Source organism: Ochotona curzoniae, unplaced genomic scaffold (assembly GCF_017591425.1).
Source record: "Ochotona curzoniae isolate NIBS_2020 unplaced genomic scaffold, NIBS_Ocur_1.0 scaffold_2453, whole genome shotgun sequence".
NCBI classification, from domain to species: domain Eukaryota; kingdom Metazoa; phylum Chordata; class Mammalia; order Lagomorpha; family Ochotonidae; genus Ochotona; species Ochotona curzoniae.
In genome coordinates, this window is record NW_024467094.1 from 22,217,562 (window position 1) to 22,245,393 (window position 27,832).

At 59.2% G+C, this 27,832-nt stretch overlaps 1 protein-coding gene and 1 long non-coding RNA gene across 2 annotated transcripts; both read left to right on the top strand.

Moving 5' to 3' along the window:
• Nucleotides 1–2,563, top strand: LOC121169829. The gene is made up of 2 exons (XR_005885918.1): nucleotides 1–41; nucleotides 837–2,563. It is a non-coding gene; the product is annotated as an uncharacterized LOC121169829 (long non-coding RNA).
• A 1,206-nt stretch (nucleotides 2,564–3,769) lies between these two features.
• Nucleotides 3,770–26,791, top strand: TSPOAP1 (TSPO associated protein 1). Its single transcript, XM_041000582.1, has 32 exons — nucleotides 3,770–5,030; nucleotides 5,685–5,792; nucleotides 5,974–6,102; nucleotides 6,619–6,798; nucleotides 7,315–7,500; nucleotides 8,610–8,687; nucleotides 8,783–8,866; nucleotides 9,057–9,146; nucleotides 9,291–9,413; nucleotides 9,547–9,651; nucleotides 10,704–10,754; nucleotides 11,070–11,090; nucleotides 11,423–11,627; nucleotides 12,152–12,324; nucleotides 13,228–13,343; nucleotides 13,583–13,692; nucleotides 15,726–16,559; nucleotides 16,708–16,859; nucleotides 17,179–17,556; nucleotides 17,645–17,884; nucleotides 18,518–18,694; nucleotides 19,254–20,093; nucleotides 20,640–20,739; nucleotides 20,852–21,003; nucleotides 21,500–21,668; nucleotides 21,981–22,052; nucleotides 22,400–22,432; nucleotides 22,538–22,644; nucleotides 22,739–22,810; nucleotides 22,972–23,082; nucleotides 23,695–23,754; nucleotides 25,626–26,791. The coding sequence occupies exons 1-31, from the start codon at nucleotides 4,698–4,700 to the stop codon at nucleotides 23,722–23,724; spliced, it is 5,559 nt and encodes a 1,852-aa protein (XP_040856516.1). The 5' UTR covers nucleotides 3,770–4,697; the 3' UTR covers nucleotides 23,725–23,754; nucleotides 25,626–26,791.
• The last annotated feature ends 1,041 nt before the right edge of the window (nucleotides 26,792–27,832 follow it).

The following is a 27,832-nucleotide window of genomic DNA, read 5'->3' on the forward strand; positions in this document are numbered from 1 at the left end:
TGGAGCCCGGGGCTTGTTCCTCTCCAGCCCTGCAACCTCAGGTAAGAACTACAACCTTCACTTTAGCCCTAGCCAGGGCGTCTGGATACTATGCCTCCATGAGCCTTCTGGATAATACGCCTCCAGGGCTAAGGTTGCAGGCTGAGGGATTGGGGTTAGGACAGCAGCATGGGTGCCAGCGCTGAGCAGGGCAGCTCTAGGCACACAGATGCAATGACCCTTGGACCTGTAGGACTTCTGGGGGGCAGTGCCTCAGGATCCTCCCTGGTGGAAGGGTCTGGTGCCTGGCCTGGGGAAAGAGGGAAGCAGCTTAAGATTAAGGGAGAGGTGGCAAGGGCCAGAAACTCGGACTGGAGACAGAAAGAGGTGCCATGTGCCTTCCTTCACCTAACATGGCAGTGGCTTTGGCCATGAGACCATTGGATTTGTGCCGGGGAGCTGCAGGGCAGTGGCTGGCAGGTTTTGAACCACGGGACAATGGCGGACGGGCTGTGGACCCAGGCCTAGGCAAGAACTTGGCTGTGGCTGCCTCAGTGGCCTTCTGGAGGGTGGGTGTTGTAGTCGAGAAGGGGACATCAGGCCTGGAGGCTGGGGTCAGGCCTTCAGAACCGCTATGGCCTCTACCTGAGGGTCCTTGAATGTGGGGCTGGGGTGGAGCCTGGGGGGAGGGGAAGAGGGAAACAAAGAGGAAGTGGGGGGGAGAGGGAGAACAGGCAAGTCTGGCGCCATGCTGAGTCACCGCCCACAAGGCCCTGGGCCGGGCCCACTGAGGGCCATGGGCAAGGTGTAGGGGGTCTTCGGAAGCCACAGGGTGGGCTGGGGGGCTTCCCAAGCAGGAGCTGAAAGAAGAGCGGGCGGCTTGAAGACTCCACGCACCGAAGGATAGACAGACAGTGCAGTCACCCATAAAGTAGAAAGCACTACTAACAGCACTGGAGGGTGTAGTGTTTCCTACTTTATGGATGAGTGTACTGTGGGCTTCGGACCACGCCGCCGCCGCCTGCGGCCTCACTTCAGGACCCAGTGGCACAGGTGAGCACTTCAGGCGTCCCTTCTCCCGCCTAGACCCCTGGCAAGGCTCCCGACATCCCCCCCGGCAGTGCTGCCTTCCCTTCCAGACAACCTGGGAGGGGCACCAGCCGCCCCCTGCCACCGCTGCTGGGCTGACCCAAAGTCTAGGTGGGAGCCATAGGGTGGGGTCGGGAGTGGGGTGGCAGCGCAGGGCATGCGGACCCCAGGGGCAGCCATAACAGGTGGGTGGGGAAGCGTGGGGTCCCTGGAAGGGTGGGCGCATGGAAGGGCTGCTGACAGTAATAAAGAATGCAATCTGTTTCTCTCTTGTCCGAGTCTCTGTTGCTGGGTGAGGGGAGAGGGCACATGGCTATGGTGCTACACACCAGGGTTGAGATGGGGGTGGTCAGGCTCGCCCTCCCAATGGGATGTGCAGGGCTCTGGGCCTTCCAGGCCGCAGCTGGGGGAGGGAAAGGCCTAGCTCGGGGGAGGGAGGACTTGTTGGCAATCTGAGGGCGGGGGCAGGACACGGCGGGGTGCTCCCACCTTCTGCCCTCCGCTGGCTCTGCCTTGTCCCTCCACCATTTACAGCCACGAACTGAAACCGCTTATCTTCAGTTTTAATCTAAGAAAGGCCTGGGGACCCTTAAAATGTAAGAATTGAGCCAGGATGCAGCGTTTCACACATAGACAAGTCCACAGATAACAAGCAAAGCACACATACCAGCACGTGTTTGCATTTTCACACATATATGACAGGAACACACAAGGACAGTGAGACAGCTCAGTGACATAGCTCATGTGGCACAACACGACACACAGGGCTACACACACACACCCAGGGCATATAATCAGTATGATGGGAGCTTCAAAAAATCCTGGAAAATGGAATTAAAAGATAAGTTTACTTTAATGCAAATAATGTTGAAATCATGCTTCCAATAGTTTGTGGGAACTGTACCTTATGCAGTGACTGGATTTCAAGGTTGTTTGTGGTAAAATAAAATCTTTTAAATTTAACTGATCATGAACTTCTGGAATTAACCCGTTACACCATCACACAATGACATAACCATATGTGGCACAGGTCACATACAGAAAAGCATGCAAATGTAACTGACATCCACATGATAAAGGCGGAGCCTTCATACACATGTGTGGGTGATACACATTCGTACATGGTAGTACATCCGTAGATGCCTAGGGACATGTTCAGCCGGTCACCAGGCACGTACAGGCATATGTATATACACCAAGACAGCGGGCCCTCCTCATCACAGGCTTTCAGGAGTCAAGCGTACTCAACATTCACAGCCCTTTTTCTTATTCTCCCACACGCAGTATGACAATGATGAGGCGTTCCGTGATGGTAGGCACTTCGGCTCATCTAGAGCCGATTCCCTGCCTGTGGGAAAAAGCACGTCAGGGGCTGTCACACCCTGCCTGGGGTCTCCGCTCCAGCCAGGCCCTGGCTCCCTGGACATCAAGCAGACACAGCACCATTTTACAGAAGGAGCTCAAGCAGTCATGGGCCTTGGGACTAATCCTCACAGACACTGTCGGATGAACATACGTCTGTGTCCGTGCTGTTGCATGCGTTGTAGGTCATCAAACACTGACACATCACCTATGGTGGTGTAGTGCCTGTAGTGCCAGCAGTGGCACATGGCAACACATGTATTAGGACCCAGGTGTTATAATTGGTATACAATGATAGCCTTCCATGTATATATCAGCATACACATAGACACTGTGACATATAAACTTATAGATAATATATGCATATATGCAATGACACACATAGAAACATACATGCATAAACACCCAATGAAACTCAGATACAATACACACACACTCTGGCCCCTGTACATATACAGAAATTTGTCTATTCTGTGAATGCATGCAAGCAACGGCACGCACATATGAGCATGCTCAGACCTAAACATTGGCCACACACATCAGGTGGCGGTGTGCCCATCAGTCTACACTTTGCTTTAGGGAATTAAGATGTCCCCTCCTCCCATGTAGACGCACCCCCAGACCCACTGCTCTGACCTGGGTGGGGCTCACAAGCTGGGACTCTCTTAGTTCAGTGCTGTGGCTGCTGTTCTCTGGGGATGCCACACGAGGGCCCCCGACCTAAACGGAGACGGACTTGTCCACTGAATCCCAGGTTCAGTGTGTGGGGTGGTTGCCTACAGGGCCTCTCTCAACACCCTTGTGTTAGGGGACTCCATCTAGGCTCCATCCAGTCCCACACAGAGGCTGACTCCTAGCTGTGTGTGTGGGGGGGAGAGAGTCCCACATGGCTGTCCCCCAAAAGCCATTTTTCTCACAGCAAAAAGGCCTAAGGCTGGATAGCAGATGGATTCCCTGAGAATTCTGGGCCAAGCCAGGTGGTCTCCTCGGCTGGCCTGGGACAGCCAGGGTGCATCCCCAGTGTGCCAGGAAGGCACTGAAGCAATCCCTCAGCCTGCTTGGTCCCAGTGCCCTAATTTCTTTGTCTCACCTCAGCTGCTGTCTTTTCTGGTCCTGCCCTTCTCCGCGGCTTTCCTGTTCCACCCGGTGTAGGGAAGGTCGGTCTGCAGCCCCTACCTGGGGTGGAGGAGGGTATGCAGGGACGAGGCTGGGAAGCTACCGTGGCGAGTGCTGGACTGGCATCCTGCGAGGAACCTGCTCTTCCCTCTGTCCCGGCCCTGCCAGCAGGTCCAGCCCACCAGTCGGGGCGCCATCACCATGGAAACCAGCAGCCGACTTCCTATTGGTGCGCGGGAGGGGAGGGGGAGGGGAGGGCTGCTTCTCTCCTGCTCGCCACCTCCCGCCCCCCATTCTGAGACTCAGTCCTCTTTGGTGCCCACCGTCGCCAGGCTCTGGGGCTGTGAGGGACCCCTGCAGTCCCCAGAACTGAGACCAGCAGGGGCAGAGACTATGAGGCAAGCAGCCCATCGACCCAGGCCTCCTTAGGACCAGACCTGCCAGCCACCAAGGGAGTGAGCAGCAGCGGAGACGGAGCAGGAGATAAAGGACCACAGCGGATCACTGCTTTCCCCCAACACATACCGCTCCCGAGGACTCCAGCCAGGCTAAAGGGTCATGACGGATGATCAGACTCACAGAGGATGACGGCCACATAGCCCCGATGCACCCAGCTGCACAGCACTGAGCCCCTCAACGACAGCCAGTGACACCAGCATATATCGCCACAGCCCTGCAAGACAGACACCTACCCACCCACACACACACACAGCAACAACTGGCAACTCTGACACAGCGCAGACAGCTACACACAGCACCACCGCCCTGAACACACACAAGTGGGAGCATCCTCCCCTAAACACGGACAGACCTGGCTGTATAGACAGGACTGCTGCTACTACCGCTGCTGGGCTGGCCTCGGCACATCCTTCCCACCCCCCGGGGGACACCCTTGCCGTTCCACATACTCACACACACGCACAGCCACCATCCAACAGTGCTTGCGGCACCCCTTGCTTCAGCTCCTGCAGCTCTGACGCCTTCATAAGCCTGCTTTGTGGGGGAGGAAGCACCCGGCCAGCCTCGGATGGAGCTTTGGTGAATCTAGCAGCTCAGAGAGGAAGGGTCTGGCCCAGCCTGACCTTCCACAGCCACCTGCTGTGGCTGGGTGATGTCCCCCGGCCCAGGTTCTGGGGCCCCTTGGCACTACCATGGAGCAACTGACAACCCTCCCGCCACCTGGCGACCCCGGAGCCTTGGAGCCATGGACACTGCCTGCCTGGCAGAGCTGGCCTCCGGGCCAGGGGGGTGAAGCTGGAATCATAGCCCCAAGCATTGCTGCCACTCCGGCAGTTCTGCAGGCTGGAGAACAGAGACCTGAGGAGAGTTCCACGGTGGAGAGAGCCTGCAACCCTGGGGCCGAGGTGGGCATGGACCTGGAGGGAACAGAGGCTGGGCTGCTTCCCCGGGGGGAGCAAGCAGTGGACCCTGGACCTTGGCACCTGAAGCCGGACGAGGAGAAGGAGGTGGAGGCTTTCCTTAAGGTAGGAGCTGCTGAGGGCTGGGCTCTCCTGCAGCCTAACTAGGAGGCTAGGTGAGATGTGTCACCGCACTTCCCACCTCTCCCACTCCTGTGTCCTGTCTGGTCCAAGTGTCTATCTCTCTGTGTCCTCCCTTCATTTGGAGAGAAATTTCAGTGGCTCCATATTTTTTTTTTCGGTAGGGGGAGGTGGGGGTTGCATTTGTCTGTCTGTCTATGTCTGGTGCCACCCAGCCCCTGCACTGCCTCCTCCTTGTTACTCTGAAAATCTGTCTGTCCTTGGTAGCTGGAGGGTGTTGGGGTGCATGGAGGCATCTGGTGAAGTCAGAGTCCAGGGGAAGCAGATTCAGGGGGAGGCTCATGGGCAGGCAGTGGGGGAGCAGGGCGTTGGAAGGAGCACCTCAGGGGTCAGCGGGGGACTTGTGGGCCAGGAGAGTATGGGCAGGAGCCACAGGGAAGACTCCAAGCTGAGGACAGACAGCTGGACAGCCCCCCTCCTGGGCTTCCTGTGCTGGTGTATTGGAAAGCCTGGGATGGGGAAAGAACTTACTTGCTCATCTCACTGTGCCCGTGGCTGTGGAGGGGGTTGCTACTGTAGGAGGGACTCTGCATGGGGGGGGTCACTGAGGGGGCTGTCCCCTATCCTTTCCCGCGTCAGGCCAAGCTGACCGTGGGCTTCGGCAACAGGCCCAATCTGGAGCTACTGAGGGCCCTGGGGGAGCTGCGGCAGCGCTGTGCCATCCTCAAGGAGGAAAACCAGATGCTGGTAAGGCTTGGAAAGTGGGGCCCTTGGCCTCCATGCTCTCCTCACTCAGGAACACGTGTCTAGGCGGGGGCTCCTGGAGGTGACCCAAGCCCCAAGTGGCTAAGCCACCCTGGGTCAAGGTTGCCAAGGGCCGGGGCTCCAGGCTTCCCACATACCCCAATTCTGGCTGTCCCCTTCTTAGAGGAAGAGCAGCTTTCCGGAGACGGAGGAGAAAGTGCGGCGGCTGAAGCGGAAGAATGCCGAGCTGGCGGTCATTGCCAAGCGCCTGGAGGAGAGGGCGCGGAAGCTGCAGGAAACTAACCTGAGGGTGGTGAGGATGGAGCCGGAAGCCCAGGGGAAGAGGGGAGCTGGGGTCTGCACCCTGCAAAGCAGGGGCCCAGGCACTGGAGGGTATGAAGGGCCCAGGCGAGCCAAGTGAGGCAGCTGAGATGTCTGGGATACAGCAGGGAGAGGAGGCCTGGCAGAGGAGGTTCCTGAGCTGACAGGGAGCAGGAAGCCGGATTGCCACACGTGTGGTGCCTGCTGCAGCCTCTGGCTGAGCTCATCTGGGGTGTGGAGCTGGAGTGGGGGAAGAGTAGGGGTGGCAGCCCCGAATTAGCAGCAGCCTCTGGGCCTCCTTGAAGAGGCGGCATTAACCCTTTCAGTCCTGCTTGGCAGCTGCTGGGTGAGGTGGGCTGGTCTCTGAGACCACAGTCAGCTGGGATACTGATGCAGGAGACCAGATTCACAAGTTTTCATTCTGGCATCTTCTGCAAAGATTAGCTGGGGAGTGGGAGAAGCGCCCCAGCCCTCAGGTGACCTCTGGCCTTACCCCTCCTCTGGCTAGGTGAGTGCCCCTGTGCCCCATCCGGGAACCAGCCTGGATTTGTGTCGGAAGGCCCTAGCCCACCAGCGAGCCCGGGACCTTAGCGAGACCGCCAGCGCACTGCTGGCTAAGGACATGCAGATCGCATCCTTGCAGCGCGAGTGCAGGGAGCTGCAGGCCCGACTCAGCCTGGTAGGCAAGGTGCGTGGAGGCCAGGCTCGATGCTGTCAGCGGCCCGCGCTCAGCCTGTGGGATGCGGACCAGACGTAAATGAAATGCAAATGAAGCGGGGAGGTTGGTGGAGGATGCTGGGGAGTAGGTTCCCCTGGCAACGGCCCAGGTGGGAGAGGGGGCAGGGAAAGAGCCTGGACTGAAGGGGTGGAGCCAACCGCCGCAGACCTGGGCAGTTCTGCGCCCCAGGCTGGAGACCTGTGCCAGCGCGTGTGACTGCTTGAATATACACACACACCCCTCACGCCGGTGTGCAGGAATGCTCATTAAGCGCCTAGCACAGGACCGGCGAGTCGCAAGCGTCCCGCAAAGCAGTCGCGGTGGTTGTCTACCCCCAGGCTAGCGAGGCTAGTGCCAGCAGAGGCGCGCTAAGAGGACCCCGCAGGGACGGAGGGGAGGACGTGCACGTCTCCGTCCGGTCTCTCGGGCCAGGTGGTGGCTAGCGTGGGGTTAGGTCTGACTCTGCTCTCTGTCCCCTCACTCCAGGAGGGTCCCCAGTGGCTCCACGTGCGGGATTTCGATCGGCTGCTGCGCGAGTCGCAGCGGGAGGTACTGCGGCTGCAGAGGCAGATCGCCCTGCGCAACCAGCAGGAGCCACCTCCTCCGCTCCGGCCTCAGGACCTCGCAGTCCCGGCCAAGGCAGGGGTGCCGGCCCCCGGGGCCCCGGGAGAGGTGAGCGCCCGCGTCAGGGCAGGTGTATGGGTGTGTGCAGGTGTGGGGTGCGAGCGACCCTGGGATCCCTTCCCACTTGAATCGAGTTTAAAACCCGGAGAAGCCGATGTTGGCGTGCGCACTCCCAGGGTCTGGAGAGCTTTCCTGGCCCGGGGCAGCTCCCCCCCCCCCAAGGATCCGGGGTTTCGCCCTCCGGAGACCTGCGCCCCGCGGGGCCAGCCAGGCCGCCCCTGCTGCGCTGCCAGTGGTACGGCCCAGCAGCAAATCCCTGGTTGCCCTGGCAGCCGCCCGGGGCCCAGCCCGTGCCGCCTCCTGCCGTCGCCGCCACCGCAGTGGAGCGGGGACGCCCCCTTCAGAGTCTGCGCGGCAGGCCTGGCCTGGCCCTGAGGGCTTCCTGGGGGCGGCGGTACATCTGCCTGGACTCCAGGTACAGGTCCCCGTCAACTGAACGGGGGGAGGGGGAGAGCAGGGGGCCCAGGCACCCTCTGTTCTCAGGGACAGGAACCGGCTCCAGGCTTCCTGAGCTTAGGGGTCTATCCTCCCCCCATCCCAGGAGGGCGGCACCTAGGCCTACCTCCTTCTGGGAAGTGAGATGGAAGGAGGCACCCACAGTTCCCAGGGCCTCTGGGTGGTGGTGGGGTTGCTTCTTGCTGGGATTTTGCCCTTCTATGTGAGGCAGAAGTGGATGAAGCACTCTGGGCAAGATGTGGAAGGTGTGATCGGGTGGGCCGTGAAGCCAGGGACAGAGTCTGGCCAGGCATGCCTTGCTCCAGGCCAAACCCAGTTTCTGGGAGCTCTGGGAACACCATATTCCCGGGGGCTCAGGCAGCCCTCTGAAGGACACCTGGGACAGTTATTGAGTGCAGAGCTGGGCCGCTGCTGGCAGCTAAAAAGGGAAAGCTTTGGCCTGGATAACAGAGCTTTCCCTGAGGACACACAGGTCCCAGGCTCTCAGCACAGCCGGTTAGGGGGGTACCAGGCGGGGGGTGCCTGGCAGTGCCCCTCTCCCCAAGTGTGAGGCAGGGGGTCTCACTGCTGGCTGTACCCTACCCCGCTGGGCCGAAGCTAGGCTGGGAGCAAGTGTCAAGCCCCTGCCCCTGGCTCTCCAGGCCACTCTCCAGCAGAATGTGGACAACCTGACCGTGGTCCCCGCAGAGCCAGAGAGTCGGCAGAAGGTGCAACAACTGGTGAGTCCCAGGTCAGGGGCTGGAAGGGGCCTGTTGGAGGGGGGCAGATTTGCCTTTCCCCCCACCCTGAGGAGCCCTTGATTCTGACCCCGAAGGAGTCTGAGCTCAGTAAGAAGCGGAAGAAATGTGAGAGCTTGGAGCAGGAAGCCCGTAAGAAGCAGAGGCGATGTGAGGAGCTGGTGAGTTCTGGGGGGCTGCCCAGGAACCTTGTCTTGCTTCCCTGGGGCAGCTGGAGAGTGAGCCCCCCTGTCAGGGCTTCCCTCCTGAAATGCCAGGCTTTCCCAGCTGCTGCAGGCTTCAGGCAAGGGGAGGAAGGGTCTAGTGTGTGGGTGCTGGCAGCCCCTACAGAGTGTCTGTGCCCCCACCTAGGAACTGCAGCTGAGAGAAGCCCAGAGTGAGAATGCCCGTCTTGTGGAGGAGAACTCACGGCTCCATGGGAGAGCCACAGAGAAGGAGCAGGTACCATTTCTGCACACATGTGTTCAGGGGTCTGGGTCCCCAGCAAGGGCGTCAGTTGGGCATGGCCAGCCCTGTTCCTTCCTGGTGAGGGAGTGAGTGGGCCAAGGCCATATGCCCCGCTCCCTGCTCCGGTTCCTTTGCCAGGTGGAGTGGGAGAATTCGGAGCTGAGGGGCCAGCTCCTAGGGGTGACGCAAGAAAGGGACTCTGCCCTTCGCAAGAGTCAGGGCCTGCAGAGCAAACTGGAGAGCCTGGAGCAGGTGCTGAAGGTGAGGGGGCTGTGTGCTGAAGGGAGGGCACTGGGCTCCCAAGCGACTGGGACCCAAGGCTCCTTATTCTTGGAGTTTCCTATAGAAACTGTGGAGCTGGGAGCGCTGGCCTTGATCCAGTCTTGTCTTGCAGCACATGCGGGAGGTGGCCCAGCGGCGGCAGCAGCTGGAGGTGGAACATGAGCAGGCTCGGCTCAGCCTGCGGGAGAAGCAGGAAGAAGTCCGGAGGCTGCAGCAGGTGTGGGCAGGGGCGAGGGCAGTATGGTAGGCTGGCAGGCTGCAGCCTTGCCGCCCACCTGGCTCACCTCTATGGTGCACCTGTTGCGTGCCAGGCCCTGCACTAGGCACTCAGGAGACAGTGGTGAGGGAGGACTGAGTCCCGCCCAACTAGCACACGAGCGGATCCATAGAGGAGCTGATTCGAGGCACTGGCCAGGGACGTGGGAGAGACGCACAGGGCGAGGTGGTTGAGCGACTGGGACTGGGTGAGAAGCCACTTTAGGAAAGTCAATAGGGAGGCCTCCCTGCAGAGGCAAAGACCTCAGGAGCACCTGCAGGTGCTCTGTGCCAGAGAGAGCTAGATCCGAGAGCAGTGTGGTTAGGATATAGCAGGAGTAACCAGGAGCCAGCGGTGCTGGGGCTAAACTGGCCTTGCGGAGGGTGCAGACACAGCACTCTGTGAGTAGAAAGGTCTAAGCAGGTTCCTAACTGCACAGGATCACATGTGGTTGCTAGGGGCAGCTGTGGAGTAGGGAGCATGGGGGGGGTACAGGGGTCCGCAGGTAGGTGGCGGCCATCTGTGCCAGAGGACAAGTGATTTGAAATGGGGTCTGGAGACTGACTGTAGTTCCAGCTGAATCCCTCTGTGGTAGTCTTTGCTGTCTGCACCTGCTGGGGGAGGGACGAGTGGTGGAGGAGAAGGGTAATAGAGCTGGGAGGTGGGGAGTCCTGAGTTCCAAGTTCAAGCATGTGTATCAGCATGCAAGTGGTGGCTTTGATGGGACCCCTTGGGGGCAAGGGCAGGGTATAAAATGGCCCAGCACACTGTCCAGGGCACCTTAACCTTCACAAGTGGAGTAAGGGGCAGGTTGCAGAGGCTAAGGAGGAGCGTCTGAGAGCTGGGAGGACCACCAGGAGGGTGGCGTTGTGGGAAGAGGAGCTGGGGAGGGAGCAGCCTGTCAGCCCCTGCTTCCCAGCGCCCCAGTCCTTTTTTCCCTTGTCTTTCCCTCCCCTGGTCCCCCCCACCTGCCACTTCCTGCCTCTGCAGCGTCTGCCTCCTCCCACCTGCAGGCCCAGGCAGAAGCAAAGAGGGAACATGAAGGGGCTGTGCAATTGCTGGAGGTAGGGCCTGGAGAGGGAGGCGGGGCTTCCAAGCTGCACCCCTGGACAATGCTTGGGTACCTGGGAAGGGGGCTGGAGGAGGGGTCTTGGATCGCTCCAAGGCCTGGGGAAGGCCCAGTCCATAAGCAGGGGGCTCCCCTTGCCCAGTGCCAGGGGCTGCCTTGAGCCTCCCTGCAGCTGGGCACTGCTGAGTCAATCCGAGGAGCCGACCTGACGGAGCGTGCTGAGAAAGCCCTTTCTGCCCCTCCCTCGCTTGGTCAGTGACCTGCAGGGTAGGATTCTAACTTCTGCTCTGTGCTTTCCTTCCCTGCGCAGTCTACCTTGGATTCCATGCAGGTACAGCTCCCTGGCCCCCGCCCTTCCCTTCCCCTTCCCTTTCAGGTCCAGTTGGGAGTGTCATTGGCACAGAGCTGGGAATCCTTGGGTGGGCCAGGATGGAGCTGAGAGAGCCCAGAGGTGATATTGGTGGGAGGGGTAGGTAGGAGGAAGGCAACAAGGATGTGCTCCAGCACAAGGCTTCGTCTGCAACTTAGACATCATTGAGCCCATGGGGGACAGCTGGGCTGAGGGCAGGTGGCTGTGGACTGAGGCTGTGTGGCGATGGTACGGGCTGGCACTGGTCATTTATGGCAGGCCTGGTGGCTCATGGGGGGTCTTTTTTGACCCAGGCACGGGTTCGAGAACTCGAGGAACAGTGCCGGAGCCAAACTGAACGCTTTAGCCTCCTGGCACAGGAGCTGCAGGCCTTCCGCCTCCACCCTGGCCCCTTGGACCTGCTTACCTCCGCCCTGGGCTGTGGTGCCCTCGGTGATCAGCCATCACCCCCCTGCTGCTGCTCTGCCCCCCAGCCCTGCCAGGGGTCTGGCCCCAAAGGTAAGCTGGACTGTAGGGACATTGACCTGGAATCCCCAGGCCCATGGCTTTGGTAGAAAGCGAGGAAGGACAGCAGCTCACACAGCATCACAGCTGTGCCTGGAAAGGTGCTAGCACTGATGAAGAGAAACAGCGCTCCCTAGCTAGCTAGACCTTGTGGCCATGGCTGTGAGGGGGTCATGTGACCATGGGAAGAGCCAGGGACTGGGGAACAGTCAAATTTGGTGGTTCCAGCTCTGCTCATGTACCGGTCATATGACTGTGGGTGGGGCTTGTGAGATTTGAGGCCCTATGCTAGCCAATAGGAATCCTTACACGGATCACATCAAGCTGCTCCTACGGTTGTAGGCAACAATGTTCCTCTGCTTAGTAAGTTTCCCTTCACAGACCTCCCTTCTGAAAGGAAATCTGGACAAGGAGGCATCGGGCTGGATAAAGAGCCACATGGCTGTGTCCTGCCTTCCTGGTCCCACCTCAGGCCACACATCCCAATCCTCACTCCCCCCCCCCCATTTTCTCTTTAGACCTTGACCTCCCGCCAGGCTCCCCAGGGCGTTGCACCCCAAAGTCTTCTGAGCCCACCCCTGCCATGCTCACTGGAATCTCTCGAAGGACAGCGAAGAAAACAGAATCTTTCTCTAATTCCTCTCGCTCCGAATCCATCCACAACAGTCCCAAGTCCTGCCCTACGCCTGAGGTCAGTGCTGCGGAGAGAGACTGGGGCTCTGGCCCTGGGGCTGGGGTGGAGGGGAAGAGTCTGACCTCTCCTGGTGTCCCTGGGGAGTTGGGTGGCTATAGCGAGGTCCCAAGTTGGGAGGTAGATTCTACCTTGCGGTCAGGAAGTGCAGGTGGAAGCTGTGGTGACCGTCAGGAGCCACCAGACCTGTCTGAATGTCAGGGCCAGTACTCCGTCTTCTCTGGTGGTTGGAGGAGAGATGACATGCCACGCCACCTGCAGGGAGCTGTCTCTATGGGGACACACAGCCGGTGCCAGACATGTGGCATCCGTTGTCATCCTTTCCTCAGCCATCGATCATCCCTCTTTTTTTTCATCTCTTCCTTCCTCCTACCCATAAACCCTGAAAAAAAACGGGGGGGGGGGGCGGGCGGTGCAGATCAGGAGCAGCCCTGCTTTTTCCAGGGTTTCAGAAAGGGAACCTCTCCTGCCCCCTGGGGGGAAGGAGTGGTACTGCTGGGTGTGTAGCTGGTCCTGAGGGGCTGCCTCCTGGAGCCCCTACTTGCCAGGCCTTGCTTGGCCCAAAAGAGAGGACCACCTGTTTCCAGGCCAGCCTCAGCCACCTGAACCAGAGTCAGAGGATCTGGAGCACTCCCAGTCATGGGTCGGACAAGTGGACAGGAAGTTCTGAGTTCCAGGGCCAAACCGCAGTAGCGTTGTCACCAGGCTAGAGGCCAGGGCTTTGCCAGGCCTTCTGATAGATATGTCGTCGGGCAGCTGCTTGCCACTGGCCTCGTCCAGCACACCAATGCTCTCTTTCCTGCCTCAAAGCACCGGGCGGCTCCACTCCGTGGGCCCAACTGCCTGTGTTGCCTCTGGCCCTGGGCCCTGGAGAGGATCCAGCCCTTTGTGTCTGCCCCCCAGGTGGACACAGCCAGCGAGGTGGAGGAGCTTGAGGCAGACAGCATCTCCCTGCTCCCAGCAGTGCCAGAGGGCAGCCGGGGAGGAGCCAGGATTCAGGTCTTCATAGCACGCTATAGGTGAGCCTGTCACCTTCACTCTACCTCATCCCTGATCAGCACCTAAGGGGATCGGGAGGAGGGGGCAGGGATGGAGTTGTTACGGATGGTGTGGAGGTCCCCACTGGACATGCTAGGTGGGGCAAGGTGGGCACCGTGAGTTACTTCTCTGGGAAGGCCCATGGGGAGGGAAGGCAGGTATGGCAGAGACAGGTCCCTGTCCTCCGCCGTCTCCTCGTCCTCTGTGCCTCTTCTCACAGCTACAACCCCTTCGAGGGCCCCAATGAAAATCCAGAGGCGGAACTACCGCTGACGGCCGGTGAATACATTTACGTCTATGGCAGCATGGACGAGGATGGCTTCTTTGAAGGTATAAAGGCAGCAAGGGGTCACTCTGTCCCTTCCTCTGCTGTTGGGCTGCTGTGCCCATTCGATGTCCCCTCTGTTCAAGTGCAGGGGGGAGAAACTGGGGGCCTGAGCCCAGGAGAAGGGGTAGCATGTGAGCTTTAAGAAGATCCTGCAGTCGATATGGGGGAGCCGTAGTCACAGGGCTCCTGCAGTGAGTGGGCAGGGCCTGTGAGAAGCAGGGCTCAGGGTGGCCCTGGCCCGATGCCAGGTGGCATTCTCCAGCGGTGTTAAGGATGACACTGGGTGAGGCCTGGACAGGGGCTGTGTGTCTGTATGGAGGGTCTAGGACAGAGGTTGGTATGGGTCCGAAGGCGTCAGAGCCTGCTCAACGACTTCCCCTGGGCCTTGTGCCTGTGGTTGGAGCAGCTTCTGACAGTGGTAGTGCCTGGTTTTGTGGCTTAAGCAGTGAAACTCTCCATAGGAGCAGGATTCTATAGCTTCCCAGAGAACTGGACTTTGGGAAGAAAGTCAAGGTCAACCCTAAATACCTGTTTCTGGAAGCAGGCAGCACCTGGTGGACTCACCACCAGGAACTGGCACTTGCGCTGGATGGCTGGGTCAGATTGGGGTAGGCTTCTTTTTATGTATACATATATATAGATACTGGCAGCTTTTTTGTTTGTTTGTTTTAAAGATTTATTTATTATTGGAAAGGCAGATGTACAGAGAGGAGGAGAGACAGAGAGGAAGATCTTCTGTCCGATGAGTCATCGTCCAGTGATTCACTCAACTGCTGGTGCTGAGCCGATCTGAAGCCAGGAGCCAGGAACTTCTTTCCGGGTCTCCCACATGGGTGCAGGGTCCCAAGGCTTTGGGCCATCCTTGACTGCTTTCCCAGGCTACAGGCAGGGAGCTGGATGGGAAGTGGAGCTGCTGGGATTAGAACGGGCACCCATATGGGATCCTGGCGTGTTCGAGGCGAGGACCTTAACTGTTACGCCATCACGCTGGGCCCGGGGTAGGCTTCTTGACTCTCTCACTGCCCTCTTCTGGAGGCTGCAAGGTGGGAATCCCTGGCTCAGCACCGCTGTCATCCCAGCTGTGCTGCCAGGTGTCCTTGGCTGTGACCGTGGCTACACAGTCTGTGTCTGTGGTCGCCTTGCCTGCCCTGCGTCCCATAGGATCTCTGTCTTCTCAGAACACTCCCACTCAGGAGGGGTTCAGACTCCCACCAAGTGATCTAGTTAGGGATCTCGGCCTGACATCCTTAATCTCATTGCATTTGCAAATATCTCTCTCCAAATAAGGGCATGTTCAAGGGTTCTAGGGATTAAGACAGGGTTCTGGGTAACTGCCTTTTAATTCCCTGTAACCAGGTCAGAAGTTATACCTTCAAATTAAAAGGTTTAATCACCTATTTGACAAAGAGAGAGACAAAGCACTTTCATCTGCTGGTTCACTTCCCAAATGCTTGCAACAGCCAGGGCTGGGCCAGGAGCCTGGAGCTCCACCCTGACTTGCCCTGCCTGGCTGCACGTCCACCCCGCCCCCAGTCCTCAGGTCTGTCTAAAATCCACTGCCAGAGCTGAGAGTTTCCAAAGAAGATGGTAATCCACAGTCATAGAGCCTCCACCCAGGGTGAGCAGCTGTGCACCCCATGCTAGGTGGGCTTTAGTCTTATATCAGTTAAGAGACAGCCGAGGAGCAGCTTCCTAGACACCGTGGCCTTGCATCTAGAAATAGCTCTTCTCCGCATGGCCACTTAGACGTGGTTGTTCTGTGTCTCCGTCTGTGCGGAGCTGGTTGGAGCTGTGCGCTGAGCTCCACCCTGGCAGCGTTGGATGGGCGTTTCAGCAAGCCTCTGGGTGCTTCTCCACCCGCATGCCAGCAGCCCGCTCCCAGTCACTCACACAGTGATTCCTCCTGTCCCCTCCCTACACTGAGAGGGAACCTGTGACTGGAACCCAGGGAGTGACTTTGCTGCATCATTGGCCTGTTTTTTTTTTTTTTCTCTCCTTTCTCTGTCTGCCCTTTCCCATCCCCCACCTCTGCCAGGGGAACTCATGGACGGCCGACGGGGCCTGGTCCCTTCCAACTTTGTAGAGCGTGTGTCCGATGACGACCTCCTGACCTCCCTTCCCCCGGAGCTGGCCGACCTGTCCCACAGTTCAGGGCCTGAACTCAGTTTCCTGAGTGGAGGTGGGAGCGGCTGTCATAGTGAGGCCCAGAGCAGCGGGGGCCAGAGCCAGCCTAGATGCGAACAGCAGGAGGACACAGCTGAAGAACTGGGTGTGAGCCCCCCGCCGGAGGGACTGGGCGAGCCTCCTGCCGTGCCTTACCCCCGCCACCTGGTAGTTCTCAAGCAGCTGGCCCGCAGTGTGGTCCTGGCGTGGGAGCCGCCACCAGAGCGTGTGCAGCTGCTTGGCTTCCGGATCTGCGTGAACGGGGAGCTGCGGCAGGCCCTAGGACCCGGGGCACCTCCCAAGGCTGTGCTTGAGAACCTGGACCTGCAGGCTGAGCCCCTCCACGTTTCTGTCCAGGCCCTGACCAGCAGAGGCGGCTCAGACCCTCTGCGCTGTTGCCTAGCTGTGGGTGCTCGGGCCGGAGTGGTCCCGAGCCAGCTGCGGGTTCACCGCTTGACAGCCACATCTGCTGAGATCACCTGGGTGCCCGGCAACAGCAACTTGGCCCATGCCATCTACCTCAATGGGGAGGAGTGCCCACCTGCCCACCCCAGCACCTACTGGACCACCTTCTGCAACTTACGACCTGGCACGCTCTATCAGGCCAGAGTAGAGGCCCAGCTCCCAACCCGAGGGCCCTGGGACCCAGGCTGGGAGAGGCTGGAACAACGGGCTGCTGCCTTGCAGTTCACCACACTCCCAGCAGGTGAGCAGACTTGAGCACAGACTCCAGCACCTGCTGCAGACTGGGCCTGGGGGTGTGGTGGGAAGAGAGATTCAGCAAAGGGGGCGGGACTTGCCGGCCAGGAGTGCTTTGATTGCATTGTTGGGTCTTGTGCCCCACCCAATCCCAGGCCCACCTGATGCTCCCCTGGATGTGCAGATAGAGCCAGGACCCTCCCCTGGAATCTTGATCATCAGCTGGCTTCCAGTCACCATCGACGCTGCTGGGACCTCCAACGGTGTCCGGGTCATGGGCTATGCCGTCTATGCCGATGGGCAGAAGGTATGGCCTAGGGATTCTGCCTGCCTAGACTTGGGGTCCTAGTCTGGGGGTTGGCCTGGTTTCTTGGGCCCAGCCCACGGATGTCCAATCCCTGGCATTTGGGCACTGTATGGCAGATTGGGTAAGGGCATGTGCCTTGGCAGCTGGTGATAGATTTGAAAACAGTGACAGCACTGAAGCTGTGAGGCTAGAAGCATTGTGAGCAGGCATGCGGAAGGCTGACGGGCACCCGGCCCACTGCAATGCCAGCTGCTGCTGCTGTGTCCTCCCTTGGTGGCTCAGCGTGCCTGCCCCCTCCTGTGTTCCCTCCCCACTGCAGATCATGGAGGTGGCCTCACCTACGGCAGGCAGTGTGCTGGTGGAGTTGTCCCAGCTGCATCTGCTGCAGGTGTGTCGCCAGGTGACCGTGCGCACCATGTCGCCCCATGGCGAGTCGGCTGACTCCATCCCCGCTCCTATCGCCCCTGCCCTGTCTCCAGCCTGTTTGCCTGCCAGGGCCTCTTGCCCCTCTCCACGACCAAGCCCCGAGGCCAGATCACCTCTTGCTCCAGCCTCTCCAGGGCTTGGAGACCCTGGCCCTCCCTTACAGCGCCTCGCTCCCCATGGAACGCAAGATCCCCCAGGGGGACCTCCTACAAACCCTGGCAGAGAGTCGCCGAGAGGACCCCAAGAGGAACCACTGGCACCTTGCTCCCAGGTACCTGTCTGGGGAGACTGGGCAGGTGCAGGCTGAGAGAAGGGCTGAGAGAAGGGCTGGGGTGCAGCCTCAGTGTCCTGCATTTCAGGAGGAAGCTGGGGAAGCTGCTTTGGGCACTACAGACGAGAGGAGGGCCAGCGAACCAGCCCTGGCCGAGGGAGGCCGTGGCCCTGTGGCTCCCTCCATGGCCAAGCAGGAGGTTGAGTGGACGGCAAGAGAGGCCTGTCTGGCCTCCTGCTCCATCCAGGGGGCCGTGGTCCAGAGGGCACCCGGTTCAGAGGCCTGCCACGGAGGAGATACAGGCTCCGGGCTGGGATCCAGGGCCGAGGTAGGAATCAGGGACGTGCTGGGCCACCTCAAAGATGCAGTCACCTTCTGCCACCCATATCCAGCATCCTCTCTGCTACAGCGTTCTCTGTGCTCTGATTCTGTCTGTTATATCTCTCTTCCCAGCCCTCTCTCATTTGGCTCCCATCCTCCATCCTCCTCTCCACCTCCTCTCAGCTCAAGCACATCCTCCATTCTGGGCTCTTTCTCCCTGTGCCAGGGCACCTTTTAAAAATTTTATTTATTTTTTTAAATTTGAGAGAGAGAGAGAGAATGTTCCCATCTACTTGGTTTTACTTATTTATTTTGCCCCAATTGCCTGCATAGCCAGGGCTGGGCCAAGCTGAGCCAGAATCCAGAAACTCAGTCTGGGTCTCTCACTTGAGTGTGGCAGGAATCTGAATGCTGAGCCACAAGCTCTGCCTCCCAGGACCCATGTTAGCAGGCAGCTGGAGTTAGGAGCAGAGCCGGGACTGTCATCCAGGCACTCAGTAAAAGCTGCAGGTGTCCGAGGCAGCGTTTTAGCCAGACAGCCTCCACAAGAGACCCTTTTCATTCTGACCCTGTGGCCCCTGGTGGTCTTCACTGATGTCCCCTCCCTCCCACCCCGCTGCTCCCTGCTGATCTCCTGCAGGAGGACACGACAGGGCTCGGAGCTTGTCTGGTGAACTCCCTCGTGGATCATGGCCGCAACTCAGACCTGTCAGATATCCAGGAAGAAGAAGAGGAAGAAGAAGAGGAGCTGGCTTCCAGGGCCTGCTCCATTCAGAAGCAGGTTGCTGGCCAGAGCAGCAGGGAGAACGGGGCCAAGGTAACGGGGTGGGGAGAGACTGGTGGGTCCCAAACCTCAGACTCCGGGTATTGGCAGCTGTTCCCACCGCCCCTGAGTGCCGACATGCTAGGTGTGTGACAAGGGCCCTGACCTAGGCAGCCAAGGGAAAGTCATCTCCGCCCTCCTGGGAGGAAATGGGTATGTGTGTGGGGGGGGAGCCCATATTTTTTTTTTCTGAGCCTTCTCTGGCAATGGGACCCAGGGCTCTGGCAGGGGGAACTGGTGCCATCTGTGAGCCCTGTGCTGGGAGCTTCAGGCGAGGGGGGTGGAACTTTACACTATGACTGGTGTGGCAGCTGCCCAGTGGGGGCAAACCCTGATACTCCCCAGTTCTGCTTAGATGTGGATATGACTTCAGGGCAGCCTCGGTCTTTTTTTTTTTTCTCTGAAGTGACTGGGGGCAGGCTGTGGGCCTCCTTACCCCTGTCCTCATTTGAAGGCAAAGATCACAGCCCCTGATGCCCGCCCCTGCACACTCTCCCCCGTCCCTCCTCCTGGACGCCTGTCCCTGCCACTGTCTGCTGCGCCCTCCCCCCAGGCGCAGCCCCAGCTGGACGCCTTTTGTGAGGCTGACAGTGATGAAGAGATTCTGGAACAGATCCTGGAGCTGCCCCTCCAGCAGTTCTGCAGCAAGGAGCTCTTTAGCATCCCGGAGGAGGAGGAAGAGGAGGAGGAAGAGGAGGAACAGCTACAGGAGGCAAGCCGGTCCTCCAGAGCCCCTGGTCTGCTGGCACCTGCTCTGTTGGGGCTCCACAGTGGCCAGCTCCAGGGCCCCTGCCCAGGTCCATTGTCTTTGGAGTCGTCCAGGGCCGGCGACCGCCTGGAGGATGGGCCAGGAGTTGTTGGCGGAAATGGCCGGAGGAGAGGAGGGGGCTCTCCCGAGAAGCCCCCGAACCGCAGACGGCCTCCTGACCCGCGGGAACACTGCAGCCGGCTTCTCAGCAACGGCCCGCCCCAGGCCTCTGGGCGGCCGGGTCCCATGCGCGACCGCGACCGGGGCAGCCCTTCTGTGGCAGAGGGCAGCAAGACCGGATTAGAGGCTGGTGGGAGACGGCTGGGACCCTCCCGAAGGTGCTCCCGGGGCCGGGCCCCAGAATCCAGCCTGGCCAGCTGCCTCTCGTCCAAGTGCTTGGAAATCAGCATCGAGTACGATTCTGAGGACGAACAGGAGGCAGGAAGCGGGGGCTTGAGCATCAGCGGCTCCTGCTACCCTGGAGATGGGGAGGCCTGGGCCACAGCACCTGTGGCAAGGCCCAGGGGGCCCCTGAAGGCCAGTTTAGGCCCCAGCCCCTCCCCACGCCTCCCAGCCTGGGAGAAAGGGGAGCCAGAGCGGAGAGGCCGCAGCACGACTAGCCGAGCCAAGGAGTCTCCCTCGCGGGTCCGTGTCCACTCCCTAGCCCGGGCAGCCCCCTGCCTGCTGCTTGCTGGCCACTGGTCACCCCCATTCCACTCTGCCGCCTCCATCAGCAGAAGGGGGGGGCTGGGCCTCAGGGCTCTCTCACGCGCTCCTCCCACCCACATCTCACTGCTTTGCTGCTTCTGCCAACCTGCAGCCAGGAGGCGCAGTATTCGGGTATCTGGCATCACCTTTTGGCCCTGTTAGTGGCCCTCGCTTGTGCCGAGTTAGCGATATCTTCAGGACACGGACCATGGCAGCATGTTTGGAGGCTGCTAGACTTAGCATAGCCACTCTCCACACTCCTCAGGCCAAGTCTGGTCCCCTCTGCTGCACTCACCTTCTAGGGGGACTGGGACTGGACCCCCCACCCCAGGGTTTTTGGGAAGGTTGGGTGAGACCTGCTATGCTGTTGCTCTTCTGTGTTGCTTACGCTGCTGCTGCTGCTGCTGCTGCCAGGCAGAGCCAGGGCGCATGGGCGGGTGGGACGCTGTGTCACCTTAGCCTTCTGGAACCTTCTTTTTGCAGGTAGTAGAGCCTGGGGAACTCAGGGGGCAGGACAGCTCTGGGCGGAGGGTCCTGCAGAGGAGAGGAGCTCGGGTCCCCAGGCCAGGAGTCAACGAGCTGGGTGAGTGCCTGTGTGGTGGGTGGGGGTTGGTATGGACTTGAGGGGGTGGTCTTTCCTAAGCCCTGCGCTGTAACTCATCGAGTCCCTGGGCTGTCCACAGCCCTGTCCACAGCCCCTCCGAGGAGTCCTTCCGAAGCACCAGCTCACCAGGACCTCCCTGTTCGGCTCTTCGTGGCTCTGTTTGACTATGACCCCGTGTCTATGTCCCCCAACCCTGATGCTGCAGAAGAGGAGCTCCCCTTTCGGGAGGGCCAGATTCTGAAGGTAGGACTGAGCCACGCCCCCCGCCCCCCAAAGCCCAGCCTGGCCTACGTCTTCCTGTTCTCTCTTGCTTGGCACCACAAGGGTCAGTGTGTGACCTTGCCTGGAGGCCCTCACTCCTGTCTGCTGGCTGGCGAAATGGAGATAACACGAATGTCACTCTTACCAGATGGTCTGTGGGCTGTGCAGGAAGTGTGTGAACGCCCAGCCCTTCAGCTGTTGCTGCTTCCATGGTCCTGCTGCTCCGAGGTTTCGGGGCTTCAGGCTGGGGTTGGGGGCAGCAGGCCTACAGGCAGTGACTGCTGCTGCCATTGAAAGTCATCTTCCCTGAACCCTGGGATCGTTGCTTGCTGTCGTCCCTGCTTTCTATTGCACAGAGGGGAAAGGTCTTCTGGCACCTCTCCCCCAGCCTCAGGGTGCGGGTAGCTGCTGAGTTGAGAGCCTGGGGTACAGGGAGCAAGCCCAACTGGTTTCTTGAGGCAACTGGTCTTTGCCACAGGTGTTTGGGGACAAGGATGCTGATGGCTTCTACCGGGGTGAAGGCGGGGGCCGGACAGGCTACATCCCCTGCAACATGGTGACCGAGGTGGCCGTGGACAGTGCCATGGGGAAGCAGCAACTGCTGCGGCAGGGCTACCTGTCTCCAGAGGCGCTTGCTGAGGCCTCAGGTAGGACTCGCTTCCCGTCGCACCAGCCTAGACCCACCCCAGGGATCACATATGTCTGGGCAGCCTCATTTGTCCAAGCCCCAGCGGGGCCCAGCCAAGCCCCTGCACAGAAAAGCATGATGCCCTGTGACTTGTGTTTGGAGTCCTGCAGGGGAGGGGGATTGGCTCTTGTTGGGGCCGGGAGTTGCCAACCATTAAAGACCAAGGTAGGGAACCCTGACATGACCCTAAGTATCCATTACAACTCTTGTCCTCGCCTACACCTGCCCTGCCTCAGTCTCTCTTTCCTCTCTCCTTGTCTTCATCCATCAGGAAACGGTCCCTTTGTGTACTCCACAGCTCATACAGCAGGGCCTCCACCCAAGCCCCGACGTGCCAAGAAAGGTGGGAAGGACCATGTCCTCCCTGGTGCCCGTGGGCGGGGTGGCACTGCTCCGCTTTGGGAAGGCACCTGAGGGAATCAAGGCTTCTTGTCCCATGGGGGGCTTGATGCTGCTGGGGACCCCTGTTCCCCAAAGCTCCCTCTGCCACCACTGCAAGACCTGTGTAGCCTGGCACTCGCCTCATCCCTCTCTGGGTATGGGAGGAGGGTGCTGGCATGCCCTCTCTCTCTGCCCACCCTTGCCTCTCCATCCTTGGCACAAGGCCAATATCCTGCCTGGTGCCAGCCCCCTCCCGTGGAGATGAACTCGGGCCGGTGGCACAGGGCTCACTGGCTGGCTCTTTTACAGCAGAGACGGACAACTCTGCCCAGCCCGGCCCAGGTGAGGAGTAACCCCTGATGTCAGGATGGGGGTGGTGGTGGTGGTCATGTTTGGAAGGGGGTAGCATTGGGGTGGGCAGGCCTCAGGCTTTCTCTCCCTGAACAGGGCCACCCCAGTCCATCATCTCCTCGGCTTGCCTGAAATCAGCCCATTCCATGGTAGCTGCGTTTGACTACAATCCCAGGGAGAACTCCCCCAATATGGATGTGGAGGTAAGGGACCCCCCCCCCCCAGAACGTCTCCAGTAAAGAGGAAAGATAGCATGGCCACTGTGGGCCACACACCTATGTCTCGCTGTCCCGGCAGGCGGAGCTGCCCTTCCGGGCGGGGGACATCATCACTGTGTTCGGGAGCATGGACGACGATGGGTTCTACTACGTGAGAGCTTTGATGGGGGTGGGGGCAGGGAAGTGCCTCAGAGCTGGCTGGAGCAGGGATGGCTCCTGGCCCCCTAGCTCTGGCTGTTGCTCTCTGGAGACTTCATGGTCAAGGCCGGGACCTCTTTCCTGGGTTCATTCTCACCAGCTTCTCCTCCCCAGGGGGAGCTGAATGGACAGAGAGGCCTGGTTCCATCCAACTTCTTGGAGGACCCTGGGCCTGAGGCAGGAGGCCCCAACAGGGATCCCAGTGCACCCCAGGCTGAGGTTCAGGTCAGTGAGCAATTGGCTCTCAGCTGAGCAGTTTAGTTTGTGCCTTGCTGGGGTGGTGGCAGCTGGGAGCGGGGGGCGGGTATCAGGACCATGTCATGGCTGGGACGACAACACAGGTGCCCCCTGTGTCCAGGGTGTCACTGCTGAGCCACTGCTAGAGAGCAGCCAAGCATCCCAGCATGTAACCTCTGGCTGCAGAGGTATGACAGCAGTGACCTTGACCCCTAGGTTTTCTGACCAGCTGGCAGCATCCCAGTGCTGCCAGAGGTGAGGGATTCATGGGCAGGAGGTTCCTGCCCCTCCAACCCTGGCTGGTCATCATCTTCATTGTCCCCTCAGGGTGTTCCCACCCAGCTGGGTTGCCCTCCACCCTGCTGCAAGGACCATGTGTCCCTCCTGAGTTGGGCAACCTAGCAGGCAGCCTCAGGGCAGGGCCTGGGTGAGGGGCCCCGACTCGCTCCAGGAAACTCAGGGCTTTGATGTGCAGCAGTTCCAAATGCAAAGGGCACACGGAGCCGGACCTGCTCCTGTGCCCGGGCTATCTGCTGCTGCCGGCGGAGAGCGCTTGGGTCTGTGCGTAACCCGTCTCCTCTCTTTGTTGCCTGTTCTCAGAGAACGAGGAGGAGAAGAGTCCAGTGCTAGCTGGAGATAGATATATGTAGAGAGCGACATGTAAGTGGGGAGACAGCCCCCTGTGTCCTGTGTCACCCCCTCCACCATGACCAGACAGCACCCTCTCCCTCTGCCTTGTCTCATATGTTGTTTCCAAGCAAGGGAATGAGATCTGACCATGAGCCAAGTTTGGATCCTGGACTATCCCTCCTCTTTACCCTGGGCAGTGCCAGCTGTCTCCTTAGCTTGGCTGCCCACGGTGACACACCCAAGCCATGACTCATCCCTGATAGTGTAATGCCACATGGCTTTCGTGTTACAAGCCTGTGATTATTACTGGGGACAGAAGGATGGCACATCGAGGCCACTGGTAGTCAGAGCCTCCCCATCCTTGTCTTCTGCATGGCGGTGACCTAGGGGTGACCAGATGTCTAATTTCCTTCTGGCTCTTGTCATTTTGTCTGCTTGGAGGATAAGACAGAAGCCTGAATAGTTGAAACCCACAGTCAGTGCCAAGCCAGTGCTCCCCCTGCTTCGCAGCAATCCTGCCCTCCTGGGATGCAGTGGGAGGAACCCTGGGAGGGAGCCGGGGGGCAGGGCTCCCCAGCTGGGCAGCAGGCCTGGCCAGAGGCAGTAGGTACTTTGGCCTCTAGGCCTGCGAGGCAGAGTTGGGACCTTGGTTGTGCACCTGTTTCCTGGCCTGAGCTCTGGGCAATGGATGGGATTTGGGGGAAGAGAGGGTTGGGGGCCACTCAGGCTGGCAGGAGGCAAAAATGCAGGGCCAGGTACGGGGGTGTGGAGGGGACATCAGCACACAGAAGAGGGCTTTTGAGTCGCTCCCCTGCCTGCCCACTCCCCGTGCTCAGGCCCCTGAACGACTCTGCCTGGGTGGCCAGGGACACAAGCAGCAGCCCAGCGGCTTACAGGAGGAGGAGGAGATTTGGCAAGGGGGTGCTAAAGGCAGGGAAGTCTACAGGAGAGTGTGTGTGTTGTGGGGGGGCATGCAGGCTACCTGTGACTGTTTTCCCTGGGGACCCCCACCTCTCTGCCATTCAGGGGTGACTTCAGGAAATTCAAAGGCGAGTCCCCATTGCCTCCACGTGGAGCAGGCTCTGGGCTCCTCTTCACTGAGCTGGCTGAGGGAGGTTCTGTCGGTGAAATGCCAGGGGTGGGTTAGGGCTGGGGGGGCGTGCCCTCCCTGGTGGGGGCAGCCATACCACGTGGCCCATGCCATGCTTTTTCTAATTGAGAGAGAGTGAGGACAAACTGGGGTGCTGAGGATACCCATTCAGTGGTCAGGATCTGAGCATTCTTCTTTTTAAAATGATTATTTATTTACTCAAAAGGCAGACTTGCGGGGGCAGGTGGAGATCTTCCATCTGTTGGTTCACTCTCCAGATGAGTGTAAATGGTGCTAAGTCGGTTTGAAGCCAGGATCCAGGAGCTCCTTCTAGGTCTCCCACATGAATGCCAGGGCCCAAGTGCTTGGGCCATCTTCTGCCACTTTCCCAGATCATTAGCAGGGAGCTGAACTGAAAGTTGAGCAGCTGAGAGATGAACCAGCAACCGTGTGGGAAGCTGATACCACTGACTTTACCTGCTATATCACAGAGTTAGCCCCTCAAGAACTCTTGAGCTGTCAGCCTGTCATTGTCTCCTGGGACCCAGGAAGGGGAAGGGGCTTTCCTAGGGTCACAGGTGGACAGAGCTGAGACTGCATTTCCATCAGACTCCTCATCCAGTGTTCCCTCAGCACCGTCCCTCTCATCCCTCCTGTGTTCTGTGTGTCTGGGCAGGGGTAGGTGGGGGGCCTGGGGTACCCTGGTTCTGGGGCATTGGAGGTTTGGGTCCTTGAGCCTGCATGGATGAGCAGTCATGAGTGGACCAAGGAGTTGACCCTGACTCTGCCCCATCTTTTTCTCACGTTCTAGGACTGGGTCAGCACCACGCCAGGGTCCTCAAGACCCCCAGGCTGGGCCTGTGTCCCGGGTCCTGGCAGCCCCATGAGGATCAAACCGGGGCAGGCCCAGGGCACAAGCAAGATGGTACGGGGCCTTCTCTCCAAGGGGAAGCAGCTCCTCAGGCGCCTGGGCTCTGGGAAGAAGGAGTGATGCTATGACCAGCCCTGTAAGCCGAAGAGGCTTCAAGAAGCCCCCTGAGACCCTGTGGCCATCAGGGCTAGGCACAAGACATCTGTGTTGGCACTGGGGCCTTTGATGAGAATCAGTGACTCAGTAAGGGTTCGGTCCAGATGGTGTCTTTACGGATGAACCGTCTAGCTGGACCCCTTCCTCCTACAGCAGGGGAGACTGAGCCCATAGTGAGTAAGTAGCGTGGCCAAGGCCACTGACGCCTCAGCCAGGCCAGGACTGGAACCCAGACTCTGTCCCCGCTCAACCACTCCTGGTTTCCCACTGTGTTGTGTAGGTCCCTTACATAAGCTCTCGCCAAGCCAGTCTGGGGACCCTGGGGGAGAGGGGACCCATTCCCTCTGGTGGCTCTGGTTGTCCAGATCAAGTCTTCCCTGCCCTGAAGGAAACATTTGCACTGGATCCTCCCCAACTCGCTTCCCTTTGCGTGCGTGGAGCCATGTATATATTGTACATACTCAGTGCCTCGGTCCAGCTTCCTCCTCCTGCTTCCCCACATGGCATAGCCTGCCCACTGCTGGGGAAGAAGAAAGGCCTTGCCTGACTCCACCCACAGTGCTCCACCCCTTCTGCCCAGGGTCTTCTGGCTCCAAGCCCCAAGGGCCAGTGGGCAGCAAGCAGCAGTTGGGTTTGCCTTATTTTGTTCATTGGATTCAACTTGTCTTTTGCATCACTTTCCTTTGGCACCCCCATCAGAGTTGGGGGCCAGCAGGAAGGCCAGATTCATGCAACTATTTTCATACATTTCCTACACATCTATCATGGGATGGGGGCCCTGCACCCTCTACCCAGCCCCTGCCCTTGGAGGGTGAGTGTGTCTTGCATGTTTCCTTTGCCATGGTGGGAGTTTGTCTGATTGGACCCTACCCTCTCCTCGATCTCCAGGAGTGTGGGCTGGTGGGGGAATTTGTTTAAAACCACATTTTATTATAATAAAGTCTATTTTCACAAAATCTGTGTTGGACTGTACCAGGGCAGGGGTCTTTTTGAGGTGGGGGTCAGGCCTATTGGGCTTTGAACTGAAGTTGAGGACCTCAAGGTTAGAACCAAAGGGCGATGGGTGATGACTGATCCACACTAAACAGGCTGCCCTCTCGCACACTCATGCCTTCCCTCTCTTCTGGAAAGGTGCACATGTACACACACACACACACACACACACACACACACACACACATACATCTTCCATCTGCTAATTCTCTCCCCAAATGTCCCCAACGATCAGGGCATGAATTTGACCCATGTCTTTTATGTGGGTGCCAGGGGCCTAGGAATTTGAGTCATCACTTGCTGCTTCTCCAGTTGTGTGTTAGCAGGAAGCTGGATCAGAAGCAGAGCTAGGACACAAACCAGGAGTTCCACTATGGATGCAGGCAGCCAAGTTGTATGTACCAAGTGCTCTACACATTTTTTTTTTCTAAGTAGGCAGGCAGCTTCTTGAGCTCCAGGTGTTTGGGGCTGGGGCAGGTTGGTGGTAGAATGAGAAAGAGATCTGGGGAAGGGAACGGGGGGGGGGGAGACACACACAGAGAAGACATCCGCTTCAGGATGTGGGCAGAGCACACACCTCCATCTCGGGTTGACTTCTGTAGAAGTACTAGATGTGAGAAAAGCCCAACCAGCATGCAAATGCTACACGTAATTCCATTTGACATAAAGAAAGGGGACTCTCTGAGACAGCAAGATTCTGATAAAAGGGGCAATGATACTCAGAAACCTCAGAGCAGGGCGTGTTAGGGGGTGCAGAGGGTGGCCAAAGAGATCCAGCAGCCGCATGGTGGAGAGCAGGTGTCTGGACTGTCTTTGCCCACTGTCCCTCTCCCCAGGGGCCAGGGTGGGGAGAAGTGAGGATGTCTGTGGGTGGGAGTCGCAGGTCAGTGACAGCTGGCTGGCGGTCCTGGCAGACACAGGAAGCATCACCATCCAATTTCCAGGGTATGGTGGTCTCCTGCCCTGTGCACCCTCCAAGTTCCAGCAGCTGCTCTCAC